Genomic DNA, 25,226 nt, shown 5'->3' with positions numbered 1-25,226 from the left:
CGGCTGCCTGGAACCAGCTGCAGAATGAGCTGAAGCTCAGAGAGCTGGTCTCTCTGAACAGACTTAAAGCAACTCTTAAAGACATTGAAGCAGACTGCTGTGACTGTAAGTGTTTTAATTAATGTTGTGATTGTGATTGTTTTTTTGTCTGCTGCCTATCTTGGCCAGGACACTCTTGAAAAAGAGATTTTTAATCTCAATGAGGCCATATCCTGGTTAAATAAAGGTTATAAATAAATAAATAAACTCATAAATGTAAATAAATGTAGTCTACGTTTCATATGATGTGTAAAATATATCAGCATTCACCGTTTAAATCGCATATGAACAAAATGCTTGTAGAATCCGTAGTTGTATATGTGTGAAGAAGCGATATAGAGAAGGTCACATGAAGCTGTCAGTATTAGACTGTCATTAGTAATATATTGTTGGAGTGGTAAGCAGGCCTATTGTTTTTGGATATTTGGGGAGTTAGGTGGTCCGTGAGTGTTTTTTTTTATTGGTTAAGTCAGTGGTTCTCAACCTTTTTTGGGCCTGCGCCCCCCTATCCATTATCCAGGGTTAAGGTAATTTATGTGCACGTTTCCGTGTCTACAGCGTTGCTTCGCGCATTCACATTCTCTCCTCTTCTGTGTATTGAGAACACCCCCAGTCAGACACAGAGCGGAGGAAAGAAGAGGAGAGAACTACCAAGTTAATTAATTCAGATTAGTTTTATTCATGGTGTATCCTGGGAAAAACATTCATGCTTCCGAGCAGTGGTGGCTGAGGGGGGTGACGCTCGTTGTTGTTTTTTCAAGCAGCACTTTATCGCTCAGCAAAATAAAAATAAAAGTCTAAAAACACACGTTAACTTTATCCAAACGCACTCGTCCTTTCAGCTCGTGCAGTTTGACATGTTTCATCCTGTAATGACGCTCGAGAGCCTTTTTCATGACCGCAAGCGCGTCCGCACAAACTAGGCACACTGGCCTTTTACTTCAACAGAGAAATAATCGTTTGTCCATTTCTCCTGGAACATTCCGCATCCACCTTTCTCTTTGTTACACTCGCCATGCTGCGTTCGCTGATGTCAATAACAGTTTAATATTGACGTTTTTTGACATGACGTGACCACGTGATGACATGTTCCACTCATGTTGTGTTCAAGGACCCTGACCTTGGCCAGGAAAAACAGTCTTTTGCCTGTTTTATTCTATTGCTGACTAGATTTGGATTAAAAAAATTGGAGTAGATTTTTTGCATGTGTTTATGAATTACCTCGCGGGCCGTACACACAAACGCCCCCCAAAGACATGTGAACAAATCCTTTCCCCCTTTCTAAAATAATGCTTTCAGGGCCCCCTGGGGGGCGCTACCGACCCCATTGAGAACCCCTGATCTAGAGTATCCTTACTGGCTGCATCACGGCCTGGTATGGCAGTTGCACCGCCCTCTACTGTAAGACTCTTCGGAGGGTGGTGAAAACTGCTCAGCACATCACCAGGACGGAGCTGCCATCCATGGAGGACCTCTACACCCAGAGTTGTAGGAAGAAGGCAGACAGGATCATCAAAGACCCCCAACACCCCGGTAACAAACTGTTTTGTCTGCTGCCGTCTGGCAGACGATACCGCAGCATCCAGGTTTTAGTTTTATCCTTCAGGCCATAAGACTATTGAGCTCCTGAGCTCTGTGGAGTGTCATTACTTGTTTGTTTATAGTACACACACCTGTTTATTCCACATATCCACACATATATATATATATATATATATATATATATATATATATAAATTATTACAGTATACAGTATTTAATGCTGTTGTACAGTATTTAAAATGTAACATTCTTATTTATCTTATTTTATTTTATATGTATATATTTTTCTTATTCCTGCATTTTTCTTGCACCATTGTCTCTTGCACTATTTTATTGCACTATTCTATTTCTGTCTTAAGTATACTGTATGTTGCATTGTTAGAGGAGCATGTAACATTTTTAACAACTATGCTGTAGCTTTTGTGCACATGCCTTTGAATCTTGAATCTTGACTGACTGACAGGCAGACAGGCATTGAGGCTTTATCTAAGTTGTTTCAATACTGATAATTACATTAACAACCAAACATACTGCACAGGGTGTCCAGCAACATAGCCATGTATTATAGCTTAATAACTCATCCAGTATGTAAGCATGCTGACAGTCACAGGTAACTCTTGCTGCGCGCGCACGCACACACACACACACACACACACACACACACACAACACACCTTCCATGTCTCCTCTCAAACATACTGTTTATCCTATGGGCCCTAACGTGTAGCCCCGGACTTCAAATGAAAACTTCTTACAACGTGCTAAATACAACCTGAGCAGTGTCCAGGCCAAACATGCACTTCACTGACATACTGGACTGGAACCCTAACCCTTTCTCAACATGCGATGTTACACATAAATACATGTAAGACATTTGTATGAGGACTCATTTATCTGACTTGATAGAAAGGACATACGATACAGTAGGCTATATGGAAAAGCAGAATGCACCACAATGTCGGCCAGTGTGAGCAGTATCATTGAAAGACTGAGACAAACAGCACAGCATTTGTTGCGGATACATGCAGGTTACTCTACAGTAAGCAACAATGTAACAAGCTAATGTGACTGACTTCCCCCTCATATTCCCGGTTATCCTGGTTGCAACACTAGTGAGAGCAGGAGAAAGAAAAGATGGAGACAAATAGTCTGTACTTACACATCAGCCGGAGTGGATAGAAGAAGTTGGACAGAAAGATAGCAAGCTGTACGTGTGGGTTTGTTTATACTCCTTTGTATTAGACCTATGAAACGTACTGCTCTGCCTTTAATGCTAATGTTTTTCTACCTTCCTGTAATGCATCGAGCTAGCGTTTATTTCTCATACGTTGTAGGCTACTGCGCTAGCTTGATGTTTCTCGGTTGTTTTATCCTTTTATCAGCCCCACTGTCTCCTCGTGCATCCTGTCTGTTCCCCTCGCGCACGCCACAATAACAATAGAGTGGAGACGTCGTGCGCGTCAGTGTCTCGACATGCTGCAGCCAATAGGCGGTCAGGTCTTACATGGACCTTCGCGTTCGGCCAATCACGCAGGGGTTCTCACAGATGGGCCGCGAGCTAGGTTCTGTCTGGTTCGTCTAGATTGACAGGTCCCCGAGACTGTTTTTTTAAAGTGGCGCCGCTGAGATTACCCCCCCCCCCCCCCCCCCTTTCCCCAAACACACACGCGCACGAACTGTTATTTGAGAAACCGAAAATAAATCCCCACTTTAAGTGGAGTAAATGTATAGTTCCGATTTACAAATATATGACAAAGAATGCGTTTTGCATTGCGAGTTTAATTTAATTTAGAGTGAATTTTATCTTCAAGAACATTATATTTCAAAGACTAATGGTTTTCCATGAAATGTGGATAGACATGGTTTCCAAAATGTCAAAACTTTGCAGACAAGGTATCTAATATAAATATAATTTAAATGATCCTATGGCCTTTCCCCTAGCAATACCATCTGGACAGCAAAGGATAAGGTGCTAAGGACAAGTTAATCATCCGTATTTATAAAATTCTGTCAAACACCCTCATGTTGAGGGCTGTTAACATTGCAGCCTTCACCTTATTTCAATCAGCGTGTTGACAAATAAAAAGTTGGGAACATGACGTTAATGTATAGTTAAGAAACAGCAATAAATGCCATACAAAACCTGAAAAACACAAGCAATATGTAGGCATTATTATGTTGCATAATCATGGAAACAACTTTCTACACGCTAAGTTTCATTTTCATCATCCAATATCAAATTAATTGAATATAATTCTTTATGCTTTGTGTTAATTAGCCACAACACATTTCAGCAAAGCATTGAAGAAAATGCAGAGGCACTAAAACAAAGCTTTGAAACACAGATCAAATGTATTTATATAGCCCAATATCACAAATGACACATTAGTCTCAGTGGGCTTTACAGGCTGTACAGCATACACACTCTCTGTCCTTAGACCCTCACACCACACAAGGAAAAACTTCCTAAAAAAAACCCCACAATTAAAGGGGGGAAATGTTAGAAACCTCAGAGAGAGACTGAGGAGGGATCCCTCTCCCAGGACGGACAGACGTGCAGTAGATGATGTGTGTCTACTTTTTAATGAAAGGGTAAATAAGAGGCAGTAGATGCGTTTTAACTGAGGTTTAACTTAAACCTGCCCTTCAATTAAAGGAGAGTGTGTGTGTAGCTAGCTAATGGCTGCCACTCTGCAGTGTGCTCATATAGCAGTATATTCATTAAGTATAACTAACTGAATTTTGACCCGTTTAAAAAAAGACGAAATGTATTGTATTTACCATCAAGGAAGAATAAATTAACGGTATTGCATAGCTTTATTCCAGAGCTATAAAGACGAAAACCCAAGTTAGTTCAAATGCACGGCACCTTTATGGCCGCTCCGGGCACTTGTACCGTAACGGTAAGAATAAACGTGCAATGTGTTTAATGCAAACACACACATCCTCATTTCTATCACCGTCAGAGACAGATGCAATATTTTGTGAAAGAAAACTTACAGGACGTCCCATAGTGGCCGCACTGTTGTGTGAATGTTGATGTGCTTTTACGGCTTAACGCAGGTGCTAATCAAAGTCCAGCCGGGCAGCCAGTGTTTTCGTAATTCTTTACAGAACCGCTGATCCAAATAACTTCACACGCTACACTATACTACACTCCCTCAGGTCCTCTGCAACACACATAGATCGGTCCAAGGGTTGGTGAGATAATCGAAACTGTAGGGGTGGACTATTGTAACACGCTGTCTGGTCTTCAACAGTCACACAACTTCAGCTCATTCAGTATGCTGCCGCAAAAACTTGTATGCAGAGTCCTAATGAGAACCAAGAGAACTCCTGTTCTTAAATCTTTACACTTGATTCCAGTTACTTATAGATTTTAAAGTGATGCTGCTAGTTTACAAATCACTCATAATACATTTCTGTCGGACCCTTAGATCTTTAGGAAGCAGTCAACAGGTAGAATCTCAAGTCAGCTCATTTTGTAACAAGGCTGCACACAGATGTGCCATAACCCTAGCCATTTCCAAATCTAAATCAAAAACACATTCCCTTTTGGATTGACTGATTTCACTTGTAATTCCTTTTTTGCATTTGGGGCAACTTACAACTTATGGCTGCACTTTAGCAGGACTGTAACTGTAGTTCTGGTTTATTCACTATGTATTTTAAATATTCTATTTGATGTCATTTTTAAGATTCTAATTTCTTCTGTTTTTCATTGCTTTAAAAAAACAACAACCGTAATTCTAAATGCTTTTATTTGCCTATTTTGAATGCTTAGAATTTATAAAGTTCATTTTATTCTTTTCTAACATTTCAAATATTTTACCATGTTTGCTCTTTCAAAGGCTAGTGTCAAACCTATATATCATTAATTACAAATAAAGGTGTCACTTCTTCTTGAAGCAGGGTTTCTGATTATCTGACAAACACATCGGCCAGTTGTTCATTAATGCAGTCGAGAGCCTGCAGGAGGACATGTGGTCAGTTTGCCAGTCGTGTAGAAGTCACAAGAAAAAAGGATCATAAATGCATCGTCAGAACAGATCCCGCTGCAGTTTTACTGTAAGCTAATACTTTATATTTGACAGAATATGATACTGCAGTAGATTGAAAGGAAACACAGGGCCAAGTGTGCCACAATAAGATGTAGGCCTACATTTGATTGAAATATTCAGAACAATATTACTTAATAATACTATCACAAGTGCAAGCAAGGTTTTCAGATTGGAAAACATTTGAAAAAGGTTTCTCACAGATTCCCAGGTTGAACGAAATGAATCATAAATGTTATATTGGGTCATTAAATTGCTGTCAAAGGTAAGATCTTAGTAATCATGCACACAACATCACTTGTGATGTAACAGCATTCACTTGTATTGAATAATTAATAATGTGAAGAGTGGAAACATCTAAACTAAACTAGTCAGATGCTGACAGACAGAATCATTTTCACTTTATAGAGATCTGTTCAGATCACATTTGTGAACAACCATCCCGAAAAGCTCGCGAGTAGAAGAAGGCATGAAGACCACCTGATATTCTTATAAAACATTTTGCCCATGGGTTGGGGTATTTATCTTATGTGTAGAATCAATGTTGGATCTGGTGATACTGTAAATCTGTTTCTGTTGTCTTCCTAACGCTAAACAGATAGCAGCCAGGACTTTTATTAGGACAACATCATGAGCAAGTCATTAGACAAACAGCTAACTAAATGTCAAAGAAAGGTTTGTACTCCTCGTGTTCCAGTAGTGATTAGGACAGTTCTCAGAGCAGGAGAAACAGTCTCAGGGTTTACTGGGGGAGCGGGAGGGGAACACTCCTGAAGCCTCCAGCATGGTCTTTCTCCGGGCGGTCTCCTTCGCCACATTGTGGTTGAGTCGCCTCAGACGTTCCTGGGGACATAATACTTGTGTTATGTAGATGTTTTGTATACTGTTTATCGGTTTGTAGTAGTAGTAGTAGTAGTAGTAGTAGTAGTAGTAGTAGTAGTAGTAGTAGTAGTAGTAGTAGTTGTAGTAGTTGTAGTAGTTATAGCAGTATAGTAGTATTAGGGGTGGTAGTGTTAGTAATGGTAATATCATTTTAGAAGAACTTGGGTATTTGTAGTAATATTGGTGGACAGAAGTTGTTATAATAATAGCAGTTGTAGTACTAAAACTGTCACAAGTAATAGCTTTAATAATAATAATACATTTTATTTGGAGACACCTTTCAAGACACCCAAGGACACCGTATAAAATACAAGAAATAAAAACAGCAGGACATTGGAAGGGAGAGCAGAGATAAGGTGGAAACACATGAAGAAAGCAAGAAAGAGAAGAGGGGGGGGGAGGATCCAGGATGATGGAGATTACAGAGAGTAGGCCAATTTGAACAGGCGAGTTTTGAGTTGGGACTTGAATGTTGTAATAGTTTCGGACTGTCGGATGTGTGGAGGGACGGAGTTTTAGAGACTGGATGCAGTGCAGCTGAAGGCCCCAGCACCCATGGTGATGAGGCGTGATGTGGGGATTGTTAGACCAGCTAAGGATGAGCAGAGGGAGCGGGAGGGGGTATACTCCTGAAGGAGGTCAGATAGGTAGGTGGGGGAGAGTTTGTGGTGGGCTTTGTAGGTGAGCAGGAGGTTTTTGTAGTCGATCCGGGATTGAACAGGGAGCCTAGTGAAGTTTCAGAAGAATGGGGGTGATGTGTTCAGAGGATTTGGTGCGGGTCGTGATCCAGGCAGCGGCGTTTTGGATGATTTGAAGTCGGTTGAGCAGTTTGGTGGGAAGGCCAGAGAGAACAGCATTGCAGTAGTCGATCTGTGATGTCACAAAAGCGTGGACCAAGACTTCTGTACTGGATTGGGACAGGGACTGGCAGAGTCTGGAGATGTTGCGCAGGTGTGCAGATGTGGGCGGCAGGGCAGTGGTGGGTTTTGTAGAAATGTAGACCTGAGTGTCATCGGCATAACAGTGGAAGTGGACATTGTGGTGGCGGAGGATTGTGCCAAGGGGAAGGAGGTAGATGATGAACAATAGTGGACCCAGTACTGACCCCTTGGGGACACCCCGTGAAACAGCAGAACACCTGGACCTGTGGTTGCTCAGTTGTACTTATTGTTGTCTGTCACAATGTCAGCCAGGCGCTGGATGAGTGTTAGGTGGGAGATGGTGTCAAAGGCAGCGGTGAGGATGGTGAGCGGTCCAGAGTCTGCGCAGTGGGGGGAGGGGGGGCGGAGTGCAGGATGAGGCCAGCTGATGGTGGATGGTGTTGATTTTGGTGTCAAAGAATTGCAGGAAGTCATTGTAGTGGTCGGTGGAGACATCTGGAGGGAGAGTTGTAGCAGGCTGAAGTAGGTGGCTGACTGTTGAGAAGAGGGTTCTAGTGTTATTTTTTACCAGTGTTGATGAGGTTGGAGTAGTAGGAGGATTTTGTGATGGAGAGAGCGTTCTTGTAGAGGTGTAGGTGTTCAGATAGATGGATGGGCACTGAGAGTCCAGTCTTTTTGCACAGCCGCTCGAGTCGACGTCCAGTGGTTTTTAGTTGTCGATGGACTGCGGTGAACCAGGGAGCGGTGTGAACAAAGGAGACTGTGCGAGTTTTGAGGGGGGCCAGAGCATCCAGGGAAGAGGAGAGACAGTCATTGTAGTGACTCACCAGTTCAGCAGGGGAGAAGGATGGGGGAGGACTGGGGCAGGAGTTAATGAGGGTGGTGAGATCTGTGGGGTTGATGTGTTTAGTGTTTCTGAAGGAGATGGTCCGTTGCTTTTTTATGGTGGATAGGGGGACATTGACCTTAAAGGACACAACTTTATGGTCAGAGATGGGGAACTCCGCAACAGTGAGGTTGGAGGGAGTAAGACCAGTGCAGCAGATTAAATCCAGTATGTGACCTTTGTTATGCGTTGGGAAGTTGACATGCTGTGTGATACCAAGACATTCAAGAAGTGAGTTGAAGTCATTGGCAAGAGCACTGGAAGGGTCGTCGATATGGAATGTTAAAGTCCCCCACGAGGATGACAGTGGGGGACACTCGCACAGACAGATGTTAAAAGTTCTGATTGCTCAGTGAGAAAAACAGCAGAGGTTTTAGGAGGTCTGTAGATGGTAACAATAATGATGGGTGCAGAGCCAGTGAGTTTCACAGCTAGCAATAGGTGCAGTACTAATAGTAGTAAAGAAAGCTGTAATCGTAGCAGTAACAGTAGTATTTGTAACCTGAATTTCCCTCAGGATTAATAAAGTATCTATCTATCTATCTATCTATCTATCTATCTATCTATCTATCTATCTATCTATCTATCTATCTATCTAGTAGTGGCAGTATTAGCACTAGCTGTATAGAATATTTAAAGCTGTACTAACTATGGAACATGTGAACATTAGGAGTGGTGCACCAGATGACTCTAAGGCCAATATATTCTCTCCTTTTAGCTCTGTGTTTTGTCTCCACCACCTACTGAGGGAAACATCCGTCTCTTTAACTGCTAAACCCTCCACTAGGTTCACCAACTGCTCTCTAACTGTGTTTATCTGCTGCTGAGCTGGTAGTGGAAATACTTTTTGTCAGAGCCTTTTCTCTGAAAACAGCTGTCTGATGCTGCTGGAAATCAGGGTGATGGAGTAGAACCTGCAGACTAGAAAACCAAAACAATAAGATGAAGTTGCTAAAAAGCCATGTAGAGTGGAGGAGAACTGCACAGTTTGTGAGAATTCTCTGTGGGGTTGTCACAACGAACGACACCTTTCACATTACACACAGTCATTGTCAAAAATATTGATTAGTGCAGCTTTAAGAAGTCCCACACCAAAGACTTGCCACTGACCTGAGCATTCTGCAGTATGTTGTTCACTAGCACTACTCTACGTCTTGCATTAAGCAGCTTCTTTACATAAGGGTCCAGGTCTAGAGCCACCTTCTGATGTTCATTTATCCGGCATAACTCTGCAAAGAATAGACATTAAAAGAGATACAAAAACAAACCAATGGTTAGCAAACACGGTATTCAATGTAGTTCATTTCTTTCAGTTTAATATATCAGATTCTACTTCAATGGCCAAGTAAGTGTGTACACCAGGCATGTCCAAAGTCCGGCCCGGGGGCCAATTACAGCCCGCAGCTATATGTATGTATATGTATATGTATATGTATATGTGTATGTGTATATATATATATATATATATATATATATATATATATATATATATATATATATATACACACACACACACACACACACACACACACACACACACACACACACACACATATATATATATACACACACATACATACATACATACATATACATATATATATATATATATATATATATATATATATATATATATATATACACACACACATACATATATACACACACACACACACACACACATATATATATATATATTTACATACATATACATATTTACATACACACACACACACATTACCTGTGGCCAGATTGTCTATATGTTCTCTTAATTCTACCTGGCTTTCTCTGCAAAGAAGAAAAGAATCCCATTAAACCAGACGATATAAACTAATTAACAAACATATCGGCTAAACAGCTGTACAGGTTAAGGCAGGGTCATCACGTGGTCAGGTCATGTAAAACCTTCAATATTAAACGGTCATTGACATCAGTGAATGCAGCACGGTGAGTGTAACAAAGAGAAAGGTGGATGCTGAATGTTCCAGGAGAAATGGAGGAACGATTATTTCTTTGTGGAAGTAAAAGGCCAGTGTGTCTAGTTTGTACGGATCGATCGGATTTGAATCGGACCGATTAAAGTTTGAATCTCAAACTTCTTACCGTTGCATTTGTTTAACACTCCTAAATAAAATGGCTTTGTTTACTCCCTGGGTACATGGTGTATTAGGGCAATTGAAGGTAAAAACAACAAAACATTTGTTTAATATTGATTATTATTTGGAAATGTTACTGCATAACTTCTATCTCAGAGAATTTGTTTTTATAATAACATAAAATAGCCGCCTAATAATAAGAAAAATATTATAAGAATTGAAATACTAAATTATTATAATCAATATATAAATAATAAATACTAAGAACAATAATCAACATTAAAATTCAGGGGAGACAATTAGCCTACATTTTATTTGATGGGGGGGGGCGGTAAGGGGTCTGGATAATGGATTAGGGGGGCGCTGGCCCAAAAAAAGGTTGAGAACCACTGGGTTAAGGTTTAATCGTCATGTGAAAACAGAACAATAAACGATCATCAACATGACAAAAAAGTATTGTTTCAGGTGAACCCACGTCACACAAACTACCGTAAACAGAATGGGACAATAAAGGTGTATGAAACTGATATAATGGGACAATAAAGGTGTATGAAACTGATATAATGGGACAATAAAGGTGTATGAAACTGATATAATGGGACAATAAAGGTGTATGAAACTGATAAAGAAAAAGGTAACATCTCAATTGTGAATTATATAGTGGTAGTCATGAGACAGTCAGCACGTGCCGCCGCGACGATCAAATAACGTCAACGAAGGATTGAATGAAGCGCATTTACCTGACCGAGTGCACGTGCAGGTCGAGCTGCTGAATAGCTGGTCTCAGGAGGTCGAGCAAGCCCTCAGCTATGGCATCTTTTCCTGAGGAAGTCGCTACCAAAGCCGATGCCGCCATTTTAATCATCAACTATCAACAGGGCCAGACAGGAAGCTGCGTCCTCGTGACGTTGTAGTAATAAGAAGCTCTCTCTCCATTTTCTTCCCGTGGACAGACAACCCTTTAGCTGGCAGCACCATTTTAGAGAGACGCACTACGAAACCCTATGTCCAGCATTATATGGTTATTCTGAGAAAGACGCGCATCCAAGAGTTTGCTCCTCTCTGCCAGCGCTTAATTAGGAAGGTAGCATTATTATAGGTTATATTTAAACACAAGAATACAAGGACACCGTGCTGTACCCCCCCCCCCCCCCCAAGCTAGCTCTCAAAACGCTAACCGGCTGTAAGGCTTTTCTCAAACGACGCCGCATTCACTGTAAGTACAAACAAATGCTGAACATGATTATTATAGGCACGTCAGTTGTACTTGAGCTTTAATTTGACAACAACAAACTGCATCTAGATTTGACAGCCTGCCCAGCTAACTTATGTTTTGTTAGTCAGTTTTGTGGGATCAAGAATAAGGAATAAGGCTCCTTTTTGTTTTCTTGATTCTAAACTATTTGACTGAAGGTGTCGCACTTCTATACCTGCAATCATGTGTCTATGAGCATCAATACATTCAATCCAATCACAGAGCACTTTACTGATGAATGTTGCATCTTCATCTACACGCGCACGCACACACGCACGCACACACACACTCACTCTCTAAAGCAGCTGTTGGGTTGGAATCAAACCTCCATGTTCTCACCACTTCCTGGCACGTGAGAAGGAAAGTGTTGTGCTGCACATGTTTGTGTGATTCATGTACAGGCAGCTGTTGGATTATTTAATCTGACCTACCCAGTGGCCTCACTAATGAGTGTTGCCACCATCTTGTGATTATTGCTTATTATATTGTTATTATTCCTTGTTTGGTAATGTGTGATTAAAATAAAGCAAAGCACTATTAAAAATGTCCCCTATGAACTGAATGGGGGTGTTTTAAGGATCGTGTAAACTTTCCTAAACTGGCATTGGGCTGTATATAATTCTTGGTTAGGGAGGGGAATTAACGCATTCAGGATGCTCCAAAGGGAATTAAAATGACTGGGTGGCATGCAGTGACCCAGGCTGGGAGAAAGTACCATACTATACCATTAAGTATATTATTTGTAAGACTATTTATTTGTGTTCATTAGGCATAAATATCTTCAATTTGGCAATTGTGCTTACATCATAGTCAGGGTTTGATAGCGTGTTAATGAATCTGAATCCTTTTTCAAATTCCTTATCAATCTCAATAAATGTTGCTTTTTTTTGCAGCGATCTAAAGATATGAATAAGAAAACATCCCAGATCAGCTTCTGTTGTGTGATGAGGCGAAACAGCTTTGAGTGTCAGAACATGAGATGAGCAGCATAATATGCAGAATGTTGTTTACATATGCATCTGACACATTAAAATAACATTCATTACTTTACACCTCGTGAGCTACAAATACTGAAGGTCCTGATTTTCAAATTATGAAGTTGATAAACTTAAAATATTAGTTTTATTTAAAATCAGCTGGGGGACTCTTCTGAAATGGCTCCAGAGACAACTGACCACTCTTTTGGTCTTGTTAAATTAAAAATGATGTTTCTTTCCCTCACAAATAATCTCCAGAGAGCACTTCTTATAAATGATTTAGCTACAGCTGATTTAATCTTTCACCGGCAGCATTTAAAATAATACCAACAATAAATACATTTAATTAATAAGTTAAATGTCCTCTCTGATACCATATGTTATTGCAGTCCAAAGTCTGACTACCAGTTGACCTTGTTTTGTTTTCTGTCCCGTCTGTTTCCAGGAGCCTGCAAGTGAATTCTGCCAAAATGAGCGCAGCTTCCTCCCAAAAAGTTGTCCTGAAAAGTACCACCAAAGTGTCCCTAAATGAGCGGTGAGGCGCCACGCACCCTGTCAGCAGTTAGACACCAGATGCCAGGGCCAGCCTTGGCTTGTGAAGGTTCTAGTGCTCCCTACGGAAGGCTACTGTTGGGGACCGGACCCGACATGGATGCTATTTTGACTGTCCCCCAGTGTGTGCACTGCTCACTCAACTATGTTGATCCTTTCAATATTTCATGATGCAGGCCTTGCCCAGGCCAAATATATTGTGTGAGCAGTGCACACTTCTAGACGAGGGGAGAGGGTAGTGGTCATACTGGGTAAGCCTTGGTTAGCCTATGCTGGACCAGGCCACTACAAATGCCCTGGCACTCATGCTTGCTGTTACTTAAACAGCACAGTATACATCAAGTATACGGCACGTCTATAAAGGGGGGATGAAGGTTTAAGCTAAACCAGGAAGATGGGGCACCTCTTAACCCTTTCTGCCTCTCTCAAACCAGTGGAAGTAAAGCACATGCTCCTTTCTCCTCCTCTGTCATTCTTTCTCCTCTCTGCTCCAAGTCTATAAAAGACCTGGTACTCAGTCCTAGCTTGGACGTGACAAAGAGCTCCCTGCCCCCCTCCCATCTCTCATTCCCTTCTGAGCCTGTCAGTGGTTTAACCACGAGTCACGGTCCATGCTGTAAGTGGCTGGGTGGCCAGGCACTCCTCAAGTCCAGGGCCTCTGCGGCTGCAGCATGATGACCCCCCAGCCAGTCAGCTGGAGGCCTGTAAGTGGCAAATTCCGCTCTTCTTCTGGTACCTTCTCTCTGCTACTGTCCTTCAGTCTGTCTTTGCACTGTGAGTTTTTCTTCATCTTAGTTTGCATTTCTTCTTGTGCTTGTATGACAACACGTGCTAAATCATTCTGGATTATCATATGATTGAGAGAGAAATTGAGTGCCAACAAATGGAACTTCAGTCTTGCATAACAAGAGCCACCACAGTCTGTGGCTTCATCCATTATATGAGACATGACTTGATGTGGAACCTGCTTCCTCCTCCTCTGTATATCCCCTGTCCCCTTCTTTTACTTCCTCCCTCTTTTTCCCTCCCACCTCTAAAGCTTCACTAACATGCTGAAGAACAAGCAGCCCACTGCGGTAAGCATTCGAGCCACCATGCAACAGCAGCATTTGGCCAGTGCCCGCAATCGGCGGCTGGCCCAGCAGATGGAGAACCGGCCCTCAGTGCAAGCTGCTCTGAATCACAAGCAGGTGAGGGCAAATACCAAACGAGACCTTTTAGTTTGAACCATGTTGTAAACTGTAGACTGGCCGGCAAGACTCGACTATATTTGGGTAAAGAGTTAATTGAAGACTAGCACGGACTTGTTTGTCCAACACAAGACTTCTCAGATTAGGGATGGGAATTTGGTTCCATTCGATAACGTGTGAGACTTTAAAGCAAATTGGTCTCAAGTACAAAATGAAAAGTGTATACTGTAGCTACTTCAACCTGCATGAATCAATATTTTGATATTTACAATGAAATGACTGAGTAATGAAAGGGATAATCATCGTGCCAATATCACATCCATCTACCACACAATTCTTTTAGCTTTGGGTTTTTACTACCACCAGATTTATAGGTTTGTAATAGCTCTCCTCAATCCTCTGCCAGCAGCTATACTCCCCCTACCTATCGGCACCACAAGGTGGTTAACATAGTGTCATTTACAACTACAGTGCAGTGAAATCCTCAACATGACACAAACAGTGTGTCCTCACACTTGAGCCTTTCATCAGCAGCCAAACAGACAATTTTCTTTAACCAATCAGTGGAACCTCAACCAAATTAAGTACCAGGTACTGTCCACAGCTTTGCTAATGGTAAACAGAGTTGGGTCAAGTAGAGCCGCGCCGCACCATGCCGAGGGAAATGCGCCGTTAATAGACCTTGATGGGTAATGTGGGTAAAAGTGCCTTTCAATATTGGACTTAAATCTGTCATGTTGGCACAAATGTGATCTCCTGGGTCTGAAAGCAGGCAATTATTTGCTTCCATGTTAACGAGTAATAATCCAGAGATGTGGTGGCGCCTCCGTGTAGTTTTGATTTATTTTATGCTTATTAGTGGCCAAAAAGGGATTAACCAACAACCAGAAATAAAAGTGTTAGACATCGCCTACCATAACAATTCTAACTAAGTGTCTCTGCTCACTGACTGTTTGGTTAGTCTATGTAGCATTGTGCACGGGGGCATAGAGTGGAATTGTGAATGAGTTGATGGTTTGAAGTTGTACAATAGGCTGGAACACGTCCACCCCGAGAGGTGTTACTGTCCAACTGTAGTAGTGTGGCCGACTCATCAGGCACGGCGTTAGTGGAGATGTTTATCGTACGCTAAAACCGCACAATGTTTGTTCTACTCATGGAACAACGATTTTATCTTTGGTCAAGACGATTGCGAGGTAAACGGCAGAAATGCAAATATGCTCTTACCTGCCCATGTAGTGCCAGATTCGTGTTTCAGCAAAAGTTGAGCTTTTTTGCCGCCACCACTGCATTGATGGAGAGACCTGGGACCAGATGTATAAACACACAAACGGCATCCGTGCGCCTTTCCCTGCACAGTCTGGTATTTCTAAATAAAGAATGCAGACTTCAGATCACTGTACGCACGGCTTTATACAAAGTAGCTGCCTGTGAGATGATGATGATGATGATGATGATGATGATGATGTGGATTTTTAATAGGAGTCATTTCATAACTTTAAACTTAAATGAATAACATGGTGGGGACTCTCTGATTGTGGTACTGATTGTCATTGATGTAATGCTCTGAAGGAAAAGACAGGAAGACTAAATCCAGGTGTGTGTGTGTGTGTGTCGTCCCCCCCCCCCGTGCTGCACATCTACTCGCTCTGGTTGCTGTAGATTTGAAGTGAAACCAGACGGAGCATATGGCCAGGGAGTGGCTTGTCTGAAGTTTTACGTGCTTGCTTGTAGAATGATGATGATGGTGGAGTGTGTATTAGACCAATATCTCAGCTGCCTCAGATCATAGGAAGCTTTTAGTAAACCTAAGATTTCCCTGATTGTGTTACTATTTTCGCTGCACAGCGTTCTGTAAAATGTCAAAGGCACATTTATAAACTCAATATAAATTATTCATGCCTTGTTTGAGTGCCTGTAACCACCGCCACCTGGAGCATGATGACTGCTCAGAATTGCCTTTTGTCTGATTTTTAATTGCATCCGTGAATAACTTGTCAGAGCCTAAAGCAGCGCCTGGGGAAGAGCAACATCCAGGCCAGGCTGGGCCGGCCTGTCGGGACTCTGATGCGTGGAGGAGCTGCTGGAGGGAGAGGAGGGATGCGAGGGATGAGCAGGGGCAGCCTTCGAGGACGAGCCAGAGGAGGAGTAATGAGGGGTGCGCTGTCCCTGAGAGGTGTGTATCTACAACTGCACATGCTATCTCACTTATAAACATGGCTCTGATTCCAACTGCAGGGCTACAAATCTCAAGGCTGTAGGTTTCTCATTGTCTTCACTGTTTGTCCTGGGTTTTGCTTTGAGTGATATTGTTTTGTGTTGCGCAGGGAAGAGGGTGTCTTCTACAGGTGGCCCCATGCGAGGTCGTGGCTCTGCTGGCCGGCTGGCAATGCGTAGAGGAGGCCGCCACCGTGGAGGAGCTGCTGGCAGAGGAGGGGCTCTGTCCCGCGGAGCTGCACGAGGAGGAGTAGCCAGAGGTCAGGGGCGGCCATGTGTTTTACTCTCTATTTAAGATGGAAAGAAGATTGTACTTTTCACTTTAACTGAATAATCATAAATAGACATTGAGTTGAATTGTGGACTCTTGATCACTAGTCACTATTGCTGTGTTTGTTGATGGACAGGTCGTGGTGGACTGCGTGGGCGTGGTGGTTTTGCTGGTCGAGGCGGGCGCGGACGGGGTCGAGGTGTAGGCCGACAAGCTGTGACCCGTGAACAACTGGACAACCAGCTGGATGCCTACATGTCAAAGACCAAAGGTCACCTGGATGCTGAGCTGGACGCCTACATGGCCCAGGCAGACCCCGACAGTATGGAGTGACTCTGAAGCAGACACAGTCTTTGCAGAACTGTACAGCTGAACTCACACATTGTGTAGTTTTCCACCACATGGATGGGCTGAGAAATGATTGTGTTTGTAATTTAGATGAGTGGTGACAGTCCAGGACTCCTAGCTTTGGAACAGCAAGAAATCAAGGTTTCACTTGACTGTGCTTTGACCACTACTCAATTCTGCATCAATCTGCTCCTGCAAACTTCTTATAAATGTGGAATAACTGTGTGAAGGGACCTTTTTAAACATTAACAAACCCTGCTGTCTATAGAAGTCTGTTTTTTTGTTTTTTTATTCTTACTGTTTTTTTTTAACATGACCTGAAAAACACTTTGGACATTTGGGACGGATATCTGTACTGGTCAATGACCCAGGTGATGTGTTCTGTTGAAACCCATTTTGAATGACACCGGTTTATTTTTTACTACTTATTTTAAATGTGATTTTAGCGTTGCCGTGCTCAGACCTTGGGGGATTCATTCATTGGTTTATCTTGGAAACATTTGCAATGCAACACTTTTCTAAATTATTTGTTAAAAGAATGTAAGCAAAGAGTTTTTAAGCATCCAGTGTCATTGTTTTGTATTTAAAAGATGTAGTACTCTGAAGTGTTTTGTTCCTCTGTATCTTCCACCTGTCGGCATTCTTCAGTGGACTGCTAGCATTCTTAACTTGTATTTGAGAGCATTTGTATGACATTATCCAAAGCAAGTAAATTAGGTTTGAATTAAAATGGAAATGGTTTCCCTAATTGTGTCAATTGTATGAATTTTAATGGCTTGTGTTGACATGTTGTGTCTGAGTGAACTAGAAAAGTGCAGATCTCCTGCAGGTGAATCTGACTGCTTTTCTTTTCCCCCCCCCGTTGTCCCACAAAAACATTTTAACCTTCCCAAAGTGAATGTAGAAGGTCCCAAAATCTAAATGTTTCTCTATTTTATCTATATTTGTTAGTTATAGTGGCGTAATATATACACCATACAACTGTTACGGAAATAATTATAATGCATGTTCTATTCATTTTCCTAGCCCTAAAAGTCCCACAAGGTTATATTTATAAGTAATACAGATTATATCTTTAACTGCTTTTTGTTAGCGTTTTATATTTAATCTACGTAAAGCACTCAATAGGCGTGCTTATTGAAAAGACATGCAACCGTAAAGCACTGCATTCAAACTGAAGCAACATAAAACTCCAATCTGTTTAGTCTTTCCACTGTTCCAACAATCACCAACTCTAGTTTGGTGGAAATAAAGCCTTATAGATAGAGTTACAAAAAACAAGCTCAAACGTAATCCTTGACCATAAACCCAAGGCAACATGGAGGACAGGTCATTGAGCAGACGATCTCATCCAGAGAGACTTTACATTGAACTACGTGCAGGGACAGTCTCCCTGGAGCAACTCAGGGTTAAGTACCTTGCTCGTGCAATGGTTGCAGCCTGGTATTGAACTCCCGACCTTCTAGTGTTTTGTTTGGAAGGCGTACCACTAAACCACTAGGCGTAGTGTAGTGGTGACTACACTACTCTTACAGTTCAATATATCACAGTGTTACGGCTGTGTATGATGTACAGCCGTACACACAATTGTGTGATTGTGACAAAGTGAAAGATTCCAAATATTAAATGTGTTTGGTCTGCTATAATAATTATTTTTAACAACATTATTATAGTATGCACACACGTCATTTTAGACTCAAGTGTGTAAACCTGATGTAGTAATACAAAAACTATTTTAGTTCATAAATGAAGAAAGGGAGAATGAAAATAATGATTTGTGGTCATCAAAAACAAGATATTAAATGAATACTTGGGATATTAAATGATGTCAATTATAAATTCACATCCAAATGAAAAAAACTGAGAGACACTGTTCCATCTCATGCAGATCGGATGTACAAATGTTGATATTGATATTCAGTCTACTGTGCACCAGCAGGAGAGGCCACAAGTATCTCAATAAGATGTACAGCTTACTGATCCAGCTGTGGGGGAGGATCAGTTGACTTGGAGAACAAGGCATGCTGGTTTTATGTAATGGAATATGAGGGAAGAGTAGAAATACAATAAAAAGATGAATATTAGTTCAACTAAAAGTGTTTGTTTACATTGAGTTATGATTTTTGAGTGTTCATTTGCATATGAAATAATACATCACTCAGGAATGCGGAAAGAACGAGATCACGGGTACAAGCGGCCGAAATGTGTTTTCTCAGACGGGTGGCGTCTCCCTTAGAGATAGGGTGAGAAGCTCAGCCATCAGGAGAGACTCGGAGTAGAGCCGCTGCTCCTTTACGTTGAAAGGAGCCAGTTGAGGTGGTTCGGACCTCTAGTAAGGATGCCACCTGGGCGCCTTCCTAGGGAGGTGTTCCAGGCACGTCCAGCTGGGAGGAGACCCCGGGGAAGACCCAGGACTCGGTAGAGAGATTATATCTCCTCACTGGGAACGCCTCAGGATCCTCCAGTTGGAGCTGGAGGATGTGGCCCTGAGAAGGGAAGGTTGGGGTTCCTTACTGGAGCTGCTGCCCCCGCGACCCGACCCCGGATAAGCGGTAGACGATGGATGGATGGAATGCAGATGATCTGTTTATGTGTAAAGCTAATTAATAATTAATAATATAATTAAATGAGTTGAAGAATTAGGACTACTAAATGCATTTGAATATGAAAAATAGAAAGTTCCATATTCCTGTTGTAATACAGAGAGAGAGAGCTGTGGAAACATGTTGAAAAATAGAAATTGGTACAATAAACATTTATTGCCTGTATATATTCAGTTATTTTCATTAAATGAGTCACTATAGTTGGCTATTTAAATGATGGGGTTATAGTATCCTATTGATCGAAGTGCATGGTCACAAAGTGGCCCTCTGGTAATGAGGACACATTTTTTGTGGCCCTCCCTATCCTCAAAGTTGCCCATCCCTGGTCTAGTTATTGGTGCTGCTGCTGGCCTGGGTGCTGGTCCGCGTCTTAAAATAGCTGTAATAAAACCTCTCCCCCAGTCTTGATCCAGAGGTTTTAGCCAACTATAGACCAGACCAATATCTAACCTTCCCTTTCTCTCTAAAGGCTCTGTCACACATATCCGTATGGCGGAAACGTATATGAAAAATAGCTCACAATTTGTCAGAGTCGTTACATCGGATCGGATCGGGAAAGTGAACGTATACAGATACACATGTCTAACCTATTGATAGCGTATCACTTACTTATACAAAATGTATCAGACGAATACCCAACGAATGCATAACGTATACAAAAATATGGCGTATACAAAATATCGGCAACACGCTGGTTTACGTTGATATAAGGTAAGGTATAAGTAGTATTCGTTAAGAGCACGCGGTGTTACGCTGGGGTGCGTTGTTGAACGCTGAGTCTGTGAAAATGTTTTGAGCGTGTTCAAACTTTTCGGACGTAACCAACGTGTTCTTCATAAGTTATACAGCCGTTACACATAAGTTACATTACGTTAGACATATGTGAATACGTACGTGCGTTAGAGGTAGTTATGTTTACGTCAGCTGACGGTGAACCCTACAGCCAATTTATTGATAACGAGTGGATAACCTACTCATAACTTATGTTAAACTTATGCCTGACGGAGGAGTAACTTATTAAACGTGTTTCTACAGTACAGCTAGCGTTCAGCTAGCGTTTTGGGAGCTTATTGGGGTTTGAATATAGTATTTTGGGTCCCAGCTCATCCTCACTTCTTCACAGTACGTCTTGATGAACACATCAACCCATCATCAGAGAGCATGGAGGATGCTGAGAGGCTGCGACAAGAGTACATTCTAGCCGTTCTCCAGCATCAGCATGACGTGAACCAAATGGCACGCCAGCATACGTTTCTGCCATATGGAACTGTGTGACATGGCCGTATGTCTGGCGTGTTCGGCGTATCGTCTGCGTCCTTCGAACATCACAATTTACCCTTAATTTATATCAACGTATACCAGCATATTGCCATATATTTCGTATACGCCGGCATCCTTGGTTGAAAGTTCAGCCTCTTTAATCCCATAATCAAAATGCGTCTTTAACAAAAATATAACCTAATGTTTTTAACCTTGCAATTAGCTAAGAAATGGTTATTGGTGGTAGATAGGGAACTTAGTATTTTTATATACATGGTCGATGTCGGACGGATTTTATATTCAGCTCATCAACAAAGCATTTGCTGTTAAGATTTCCGAGCTGCCGCGAACGCAGAAGTGGTTGTCGAAAACAGATTTCAACTGACGTAAATCATCCTATAAATACGTTTGCGGCACATCCCTCGTCCTCTCTTCCTCGCGCTGCCGTCGGTCTTGTGTGAAACATGGTGTGCTCCTGGTCGGGCCTGAGGACACGCAGCAGGTAAATATTCGCACAACAAGGCAGAGTTGTAAATAACGTTCCGTTAATATGATTTTTAACATTTAAACGCGGCACATTTCGGACGCCCCTTTTGTCCTCGTTAGGCACAGTAACCTTATAAACCTAGCTGCTAACTAGCGTAATGCTAAAAAATGCTAACGGCTTCCTTATGTGGTTCATACACGGGCAGTGCGAAGTGCTTTGGCTGTTGTAGCATTTTGTGTCAGTCGGTAAGTCTGAACTTTGACTTTTAACTACTCATCAAACCTGGGGCATACAAATGTATTTGGGATTTGACTTTAGGGAGCCAAACATATGGTATGTATCTTAGGTTTGATCAATATCTCAAGTGCTATCAGAATATAGTCAACAATAAATTAAGAAACGCTAGCTCTCATCTGATTTTAAATCTGGAAGCATAAACTTTGAAGTTGAGGGGTGTGGGAAAAAAAAGATAACAGGAGAAATTAATAGTAATTTTAAATATAGATGCATGGATAGATGTAGTTTTATATACCACCATATCAAAGGCAGCTTGTCATCCATTAGCAGTAACGTTAACATGTTGAACCATCTTGGTCTGGTAACTTTTAATTTTTCAAATTTGTGATCTTCAATCCAACCATGTCAAAGTTCCCTCTGCAGACACTAAAACTAAAACTTTTTTTTATTGGCACATGATGCCTGACTAATACAAGGTGTGTTGGATCTATGTATTCGACCTACAGCACAGTGCCACTTGTCAGTGGGTTGGTCCTGTGCAGTGGGCTGATCCAGTACAACGGTCGCTATACAATGTCAGGGTTTGCTTTCACCTCCGCACTGTTGGTTGCTGAATGGTGACAATGAGACCTGGTACACTCATCCTCTGTTTACTGATTTAGAGATGCTTCAGGGTTAGGGTTAACCCTAACCCAGAAATGGGCTACAAACTGTGTTAAAGACTTGACAACATTGGAAACGTTTCCTCATTTAAATCAACCTCTTTTTTTGCAGAATGACCTTTTTGTTGCTGGATGTGATGGCGGGTGGTGTGGTTCTCCTGCCCCTTGAAACATGAGGTTAGTATATGCTCATGGCATTATGTTAATGGTGTAATCAAATGAAAGGGGAAGAAATCAGCCTTCGCCTTCAGAAGTACTTTCTAAACAACCCTCATGGCCACTTTTAAGCCAAGACTAGAGTGTGGCATGATGCATTGACTATTCAGAAATAAGGTTTTAATCAAACTAATTTAAATATCATGGTAAGGTTCTTAACACAAACTGTTCTGTCATCACTTTAAATTAGACTAAGAAAACCTGTAGGGACCCCTTCTTGTAGTTTTCCTGCTTTTAAAAGAAAATACAGATGAATTGGTAAAATGCCTTTTTTAGAAAGTATGTGGAACTTAATTTTAGTATCTCCTGAGCAGAGATGCAGGAAGTTATCTGCAAAGGGAGCGGAGCAGTAGAAGTGATGGATGCATTACATGAGCAGTTTATTGGCATAGTATAAGCTCTGGTCCTGATGGGTGGGCCGTAGAGCTCATACACTGCGTAGAGCAATTGGTTCTCTTGCAACCCACTGCTGCTGATTCTGCAGCAGTGTTACTTATGAAAACTGACAGCGGTTACATAAAAAAACAAAGTTGTTTAGTTGCAGTACATTTTTAACAGTCGTGTCCGTTACAGGTGCAGAGTCCTTCAGGCAAGCTCGGTAAGTTGTATTACAGAATTTATCTACTGTTTACTAAGTGTCATGATGATTGGCTAAATGTTCAACTGCTCTGAAGTGTGAGTGACAGCTGCCCCTCTGAACAACATGCTGCACTGACTATGTGGCTGGTTCTGGAAACACATTATCACCTTGGTTCTGCCTCCCACAGGTTCCCTCACTGACCAGCCCTTCAACACTGTAAGTACAGAGGCCATGCATTGACATCACTTTATCCCATGGTGCCCCCCCACATACATAGAGGACAGTGGACAAGTAATGCATAATGACAGCACTGTATGGTATCTGCAGCCAGTTGCTTCCTCAGCTGGTTAGTTCAAAAGTCGGTGCTAGACAAACTCAACAACTGGCATCGTTGGTCTCCATGCTGCCTGTGTTAGGAGTCCTGGTATGTTTGTTGAAACACTTTCTATTTTAGAAAGCATCTGTACTTATTAACATGCCACAATCTGTACTCGGCAGGTGTAACGACAAATTACTTTTATCTTAAGAGACACAAGTACCTAATGACAAACTTATGCATGCCACTGGATTGCATTGTTGAACATGTCTCACTCTTTCCTGCCTGACATCTTCCAGGTGTGTGTGCTGCAGCAAAGGATCGCCTCCTTATGACGAGCTGTAGCAGGGCTTCGACAGCAAAGGTGAGATTGTTAAGTGGCGTCTGCCAGTGAGCTGAGGTCTATCCCGACTGACCTTTAACTGTAGGGCCGTGTCGTTGGAAATGCCTCACAGAGTAATACTGTGGTTATGCTTTACCCAAATGTTCACTGCCATGAGCCTTGTGGGATATTACTGCAGAACACATAGTGAGCAATGTCCCTTTTTAGTAACATGCTTATCAATAACCTATTGACGTTTGACAAATGTTAATATTATCAGACAGGTGTGGTGCATAATGACCAGGCTAAAAGATTACAAGAGTTTGTTTGAACTGGTGGGAGGATATAAGGGTGTTGATAAATATGGACAGAATGAAGATTTGATGCACAGCAAGTAAACTAATTTAGCAATAATTTAAGATTGTCTGTTAAGTAAATGTATTCTTGCTGTCAACCTGAAAGTTGTCTTTTGTCTTAAGGTCACTGATGACCAAAGCGCAAGACTCATGAACCTGTGACCTACAGTAAGTGTGTTTGTCTCATTTGTCTTGGCAATTACCGTATCTATCCATTATTTGGATGCACAGAATGACAGCACTGTATGGTATCTGCAGCCAGTTGCTTCCTCAGCTGGTTAGTTCAAAAGTCGGTGCTAGACAAACTCAACAACTGGCATCGTTGGTCTCCATACTGCCTGTGTTAGGAGTCCTGGTATGTTTGTTGAAACACTACTTCACAACAAGCTGTCTAAATTCACAAAATGCAGTTTGTGTGAAGCAAGTGTTTATAGGTGGCTTTAGTAGAGCTGCCTAAATAAAGCATTAAATCTCTTCCTCTTTATAGTTGAGAAAAACAAAACTGCATTTTAGTCTCGTCTATTCTATAAACCAAACATTACTCACCAGATTTGATGTAAAGTGTATCCACTGGTTACTGTCATGGTCAAATGTGTAATCTGCATGTGCTCATGCAACATGTTGTTTCAATCTTTGTTGTTCTTCCAGGTGTGTGTGCTGCAGCAAAGGATCGCCCCCTTATGACGAGCTGTAGCAGGGCTTCGACAGCAAAGGTGAGATTGTTTAAGTGGCGTCTGCCAGTGAGCTGAGGTCTATCCCGACTGACCTTTAACTGTAGGGCCGTGTCGTTGGAAATGCCTCACAGAGTAATACTGTGGTTATGCTTTACCCATATGTTCACTGCCATGAGCCTTGTGGGATATTACTGCAGAACACATGACTATTTTAAAGAAGTTAGAAGTGACTCATGAATCTGCCTCTTTTTAGAACTTAATCAAAAGATGAATGACATGTTGATTTCATAAAATAAGAATTGGGAGGTAATTGAATAAAC

The 25,226-nt window shown here is 41.8% G+C and overlaps 3 protein-coding genes and 5 non-coding genes across 11 annotated transcripts in view; 6 read left to right on the top strand and 2 right to left on the bottom strand.

Annotated features, from left to right (window-relative positions):
- Window positions 1-3,110, bottom strand: part of smad10a (SMAD family member 10a) — a 35,605-nt gene extending 32,495 nt beyond the window's left edge. Inside the window, exon 1 of one of the 4 annotated variants that reach the window (XM_029442770.1) lies at window positions 2,740-3,110. In XM_029442770.1, the coding sequence (XP_029298630.1) occupies window positions 2,740-2,743 (4 nt within the window). In that variant the 5' untranslated portion in view covers window positions 2,744-3,110. The remainder of the gene's footprint in view (window positions 1-2,739) is intronic. The other 3 variants (XM_029442769.1, XM_029442768.1, XM_029442767.1) reach the window with 3 other exon arrangements.
- A 2,214-nt stretch (window positions 3,111-5,324) lies between these two features.
- Window positions 5,325-11,284, bottom strand: snapin (SNAP associated protein). The gene is made up of 4 exons (XM_029442579.1): window positions 11,124-11,284; window positions 10,029-10,075; window positions 9,398-9,516; window positions 5,325-6,481 (listed from the first exon to the last, which is right to left on the bottom strand). Exons 1-4 carry the CDS (start codon window positions 11,246-11,248, stop codon window positions 6,374-6,376), a joined length of 399 nt encoding a protein of 132 aa, XP_029298439.1. The 5' UTR covers window positions 11,249-11,284; the 3' UTR covers window positions 5,325-6,373.
- A 176-nt stretch (window positions 11,285-11,460) lies between these two features.
- chtopa (chromatin target of PRMT1a) lies at window positions 11,461-17,946 on the top strand. The gene is made up of 6 exons (XM_029442578.1): window positions 11,461-11,599; window positions 13,061-13,150; window positions 14,207-14,357; window positions 16,359-16,533; window positions 16,685-16,834; window positions 16,982-17,946. Exons 2-6 carry the CDS (start codon window positions 13,086-13,088, stop codon window positions 17,176-17,178), a joined length of 738 nt encoding a protein of 245 aa, XP_029298438.1. The 5' UTR covers window positions 11,461-11,599; window positions 13,061-13,085; the 3' UTR covers window positions 17,179-17,946.
- Window positions 17,947-23,292: 5,346 nt separating this feature from the next.
- LOC115016295 (small nucleolar RNA Z40) lies at window positions 23,293-23,362 on the top strand. The gene has a single exon (XR_003833121.1). It is a non-coding gene; the product is annotated as a small nucleolar RNA Z40 (small nucleolar RNA).
- Window positions 23,363-23,544: 182 nt separating this feature from the next.
- LOC115016298 (small nucleolar RNA SNORA8) lies at window positions 23,545-23,682 on the top strand. The gene has a single exon (XR_003833124.1). It is a non-coding gene; the product is annotated as a small nucleolar RNA SNORA8 (small nucleolar RNA).
- Window positions 23,683-23,948: 266 nt separating this feature from the next.
- On the top strand, window positions 23,949-24,082 carry LOC115016308 (small nucleolar RNA SNORA18). The gene has a single exon (XR_003833134.1). It is a non-coding gene; the product is annotated as a small nucleolar RNA SNORA18 (small nucleolar RNA).
- Window positions 24,083-24,469: 387 nt separating this feature from the next.
- LOC115016297 (small nucleolar RNA SNORA8) lies at window positions 24,470-24,607 on the top strand. Its single transcript, XR_003833123.1, has one exon. It is a non-coding gene; the product is annotated as a small nucleolar RNA SNORA8 (small nucleolar RNA).
- Window positions 24,608-24,976: 369 nt separating this feature from the next.
- Window positions 24,977-25,110, top strand: LOC115016307 (small nucleolar RNA SNORA18). Its single transcript, XR_003833133.1, has one exon. It is a non-coding gene; the product is annotated as a small nucleolar RNA SNORA18 (small nucleolar RNA).
- The last annotated feature ends 116 nt before the right edge of the window (window positions 25,111-25,226 follow it).

The sequence above is a fragment of the Cottoperca gobio genome, chromosome 11 (genome assembly GCF_900634415.1).
Source record: "Cottoperca gobio chromosome 11, fCotGob3.1, whole genome shotgun sequence".
In the NCBI taxonomy this organism is placed as follows: domain Eukaryota; kingdom Metazoa; phylum Chordata; class Actinopteri; order Perciformes; family Bovichtidae; genus Cottoperca; species Cottoperca gobio.
The sequence above is the reverse complement of the archived record's forward strand: the minus strand, read 5'-3'. Positions and strand labels throughout refer to the sequence as shown.